The sequence below is a fragment of the Rattus rattus genome, chromosome X, assembly GCF_011064425.1.
Source record: "Rattus rattus isolate New Zealand chromosome X, Rrattus_CSIRO_v1, whole genome shotgun sequence".
In the NCBI taxonomy this organism is placed as follows: domain Eukaryota; kingdom Metazoa; phylum Chordata; class Mammalia; order Rodentia; family Muridae; genus Rattus; species Rattus rattus.
The window spans coordinates 58,180,172-58,184,531 of NC_046172.1; the positions used below are offsets into that span (position 1 = coordinate 58,180,172).

A 4,360-nucleotide genomic window follows, 5' to 3' on the forward strand; every position below is an offset into this window, starting at 1 on the left:
TCAAACTTTGTCTTTGTCATTTAAAAAGGGACGTAACTTTTGAGATTTAAGATTAGACAGAGTCCTTTAAACTTAACACTACAAATAAAACTTGTGTAATGACAACTGGTTAGTTATACTTGATCCAAAATAAAAATGTTGCCATGCGTGAAGGCATCTGCAACCCAGCACTTACGATCCTAATGTAAAGGATTGTGGTTTTGAGGCCAGCTTGAGTTACATACCAAGCCCCCGTCTGAAAAATTCGTTATAGTGAAAATCCTTTTGTGGCACTAGTAATCCTAAACATGTCCTCACACTTGCTAGGGAAGGGGGTCTGCCACTCAGATACAAAACTAGCCTTAAAATGAAATGTTTTTGCTTTGAGGCTGATCCTTCTAAGATGGAAAGCTGTAGAGTGCACTCTAAAAACTAACAGGAAAAAGCAACCCATTTTGAAAATATGAAAATTATATAAACATTTTTTAAAATATATGTTATAGATGAAAATGAGGCTATTATAAGATGAACATCAGGCAAGATGTCTTGATGGACAAAAATGCTTGACTCATAAGCCTGACATGACCTGAATCTAATCCCCAGAACCCATGGCAAAAGGGAAAAACAACTCCACAGATTTGTTCTCTGACTTCCACACATGTACAACAGGACATGCAGTTCACAAACAGATATCTTACACACACACACACACACACACACACACACACACACACACGCACGCACGCACATGCACACACACATGCACATCATTGCCACTGTCACCACTACCACCAATAATAAAAATGATGATGATGATGATGATGATGATGATGATGATGATAAATTTAAACTTTTAAAGATGACTATCAAGGTACAGCAAATTCCTAGTACATGCAAGGCCCTGTACTAAAAAATTACTGTACTAAAAAATTACACAGGAGGACATTAAAGCCATAATGAGATTATCATAACACTTACCCAGTGTAATCTTTTTTTAAGTGGAAACCCCAAATACTGGTAAGAATACAAAGAAGCTGGATCACTCCTTCACTTCCAGTGAAAATGTACCAGTTTACAGCCTTTCTGGAAAACAGTTCCTTAAATATATATGCACTTAGAATACAGCACGGTAATTTTATTCCTGAACATTTTGTCCAGAGGAATGAGGACTTGTGTTCACACAAAAGCGTGAACATCAGGTGGAGAATAGACTTCAGTGGTAGTGTTTGTCTAATATGGTTTGTTTGTTTGTTTGTTTGTTTTCTGAGACAGGGTCTCACATAACCTAGGCTGGCCCAGAACTTGCTAAATCTCCCAGGATGAGCTTGAAATTTTTAATTCTCCTACCCCCACCTCAGAGTTCTAGAATTATAATAAGCTTGTGTTAGCAAACGTGGTTCTCAAGTGGGGAGTGGGGCAGTACCTAAAAGTCAGTTTGGGAAACTAAAGGCAAAGCAAAAGATTAGCAGCAGTAAAAGCACATTTGAATTTGTTTTTCAGAAATGTTTAAAGAATCTTCTGAAACAAACTTTTTAAAAACAACCAAGAATAATTTACAGAGCCCATTTAGGAGAACTGAGGGCCCGGTAGGGGTGTTTGTGTGATTTCTGTTAGCATAAGCCAGGAGAACTGCTTATTGCCGTCTTACACTGAGACGGGACTCATTGGTTTTAAAACATAAATTTAAAAGATTCTGTGTTCCCAGGAATGTGAAAAAATTATCTTTGTTCCGATACACAAAGATTAAAAGTTCATGAGTCAAGAGACCTGAAATATTAGAGAAAGCCACACTGCTTCCTGGACACTTCAAGGTCAGAACATATTTGGCAGATAATATTTATCTTGTGGTTCCCAAACATGGGCTATGCTGTGTTATGTTCCAAACTTGGGAACAATGTAGGCAGTGAGAGTGAACAATTCTACAAGCCCCATTATGGCGCGCGTTGTAGAAAAGCAGACTGCTAGGAGCAACTCTTGAAGTCTGTTAAAACTGGCGCCACTGGGAGGAGGACTCGTAACAACTTTTGAAGTCCGTTACAAAATGGACCCGTGACATGCTACGGGGGTCTCAAGAGGACATACTCAAGGGTTCTCAACAGCCAGTCACAAAGGCAGGCGTATCTGGAGGCGTGACCCTGGAGGGCAGTAGCCAATAGCAGAGAAGACTGTGAGTAAAATTCTGAGCCACCCTTGTCTGAGGCCTTTCTGCCATAGCTACCTCTCAGAGAGGTTGTGCTTCTGTCTGGCAATCTGAGAGAGATTGTACTTGCCTGTCTGGTGATCTGAACTGTTGGTTTCCTCCAGACTTGAACTCCCATTTTCCACTAGTAAGATGGATGATACTGAACATGAACTCCAACGAGTGATCCGTCGCCACTATCGTGAAAAGAGGGAGTTACAAGCTCACATCCAGACCCTGAAAGCTTCCGTTCCGAAGAACGACAAAGGAAGACGAAAGCAGTTGCTCTCTGATATCGCCCGTCTCGAGGCCGAGATGGAGCAAAGGCACGAGCAGGAGCTGGAAAAATTTGGAGAAAATCCCGAGAGTGGTGTGGATTCAGTTACAGCCGACCTCAAAAAGATGAATCTCGAGAATATGCCTCCACGGCCAGCAAAGTCCCAGAAACGCCGCGACCGAAGAGCTAACCTGGAGAGACGGCGCCAGGAAAGGATGCCTGCGGCCCAGGCCGAGCAGCTGGCTGCTTACCGTCGTGAGGAGGAGGAGAAGGTCGCTGCCATTCTCGGGGCTAAAAATTTAGAGATGAAGACCATCCCTGCTGACGGCCACTGCATGTACCGGGCCATCCAGGACCAGCTGGTATTCTCCGTGACGATAGAGAGCCTGCGGTACCGCACTGCCTACTACATGAGGAAACATATTGATGACTTCTTACCTTTCTTCACCGAGCCCGAGGCAGGCAACTTCTACACCCGGGAGGACTTCCTGAGGTACTGTGATGATATCGTGCACAAGGCTTCGTGGGGAGGCCAGCTGGAGCTGAGAGCCCTTTCGCATGTCCTGCAGACCCCTATCGAGGTGGTACAGGCCAACTCACCCATCATTGTCATCGGGGAGGAGTACACCAGGAAGCCGCTCACGCTGGTCTATCTGCACTACGCCTGCGACTTCGGAGAGCACTACAATTCGGTGAAGCCCATTGAGGTCCCTGGAGCAGTTGGAGGAATGGCGCCACGACTCTTCTAGAAGTTTCCATCAGACAGGAAGGAACTCTGGCCTAGGCGCCATCTTGATCACCTCTGTGGCCGTGGTTCCTAGGAGAACCGGAGCAGCTCTGGCGTCTTCGTAGGAATACTTGCTTTTCCTTCGCTGATTTTTGTTTCTGCTTGTTTTTCAAGATTTGTTTGTCTGTGTCCTGCCTCTTCTTTGCCTCTTCTTTGTTTGTATGTTTGGGGGGGGTTGGAGGGGGGTTGTTGTTTGTTTTGTTTTGGGGTCATTGTTTGTTTGTTTTCCCCCCTCTCAGATTTGTGTGTGTGTGTGTGCGTGCGTGCGTGCGTGCGTGTGTGTGCGTGCGTGCGTGCGTGCGTGCGTGCGTGCGTGTGTGTGTGTGTGTCTCCCCTCTCATGTGGCAGGGAATAGGATAACATCTTCTTGGGACACCTAAGCGGCTTAAATTTCATCAACTCTAACATCATTTGGCCCTTTGGTGCTTTTGTCTAGGTGAGGTTTCAGTTAGGCTGAAAATGGAAATTTGGCGTTTTGCTCATTGTTTGCCTGGGCGGAAATGTTTAGTAGAAGGATTCAGGTTGTGGGAATTTTCCTGCAAATTTATCAGCCCACTTGATAAAAGTACAGTTGGTATGGCTGAAATGACTTAGGAGTGTTTTTAAGGGAAAAAGTCACAGCTGGCTGACTTGCTCTTAACAATGTTAAAATACCTGGGTTAATTTGTTTGGTTTTATTTTTCATTCAAACTTGTAAAGCTAGGTACAAATGGGTTTTAGTTACCCAGATATTTTCTAAGCACTAAAAACTGTGTTTTAATAGGTAAATGTAACTGTTAGCTACAGAAATTCAATTTAAATGAACCAGTAGCTTTAAGGTAAGGTTTACCTTAGAGATGTGGAAGATCTGAACTTAGTGATGTTTTCTTTTTTAATTTTTAGATAGATAAAATATATCAAAAGTGACTTCTGGAATCTCTTCCAGTTTTTGTATAAAGGAATGCAGTGAGCAATACAGTGGTTTCTGTTAGAAATCATTGTCTTAAATGTGACATTCAAAGGGAAGAGCAAGAATGGAATGATTTGCAGGGTTATCATTCCTGAGTGTTAGTGAAGTTACTTATTCATAAAAATTAAAAACCGTTGTCCCTTTCAGATTATCTCAAGTAGTATATGTAGTTTAAAAACTTTTTGAAAA

The 4,360-nt window shown here is 42.9% G+C and overlaps 1 protein-coding gene across 1 annotated transcript; it reads left to right on the top strand.

Moving 5' to 3' along the window:
• Positions 1-2,311: 2,311 nt before the first annotated feature.
• Otud6a (OTU deubiquitinase 6A) lies at positions 2,312-3,184 on the top strand. The gene has a single exon (XM_032889877.1). The coding sequence runs from the start codon at positions 2,312-2,314 to the stop codon at positions 3,182-3,184; it is 873 nt and encodes a 290-aa protein (XP_032745768.1).
• Positions 3,185-4,360: the final 1,176 nt, after the last annotated feature.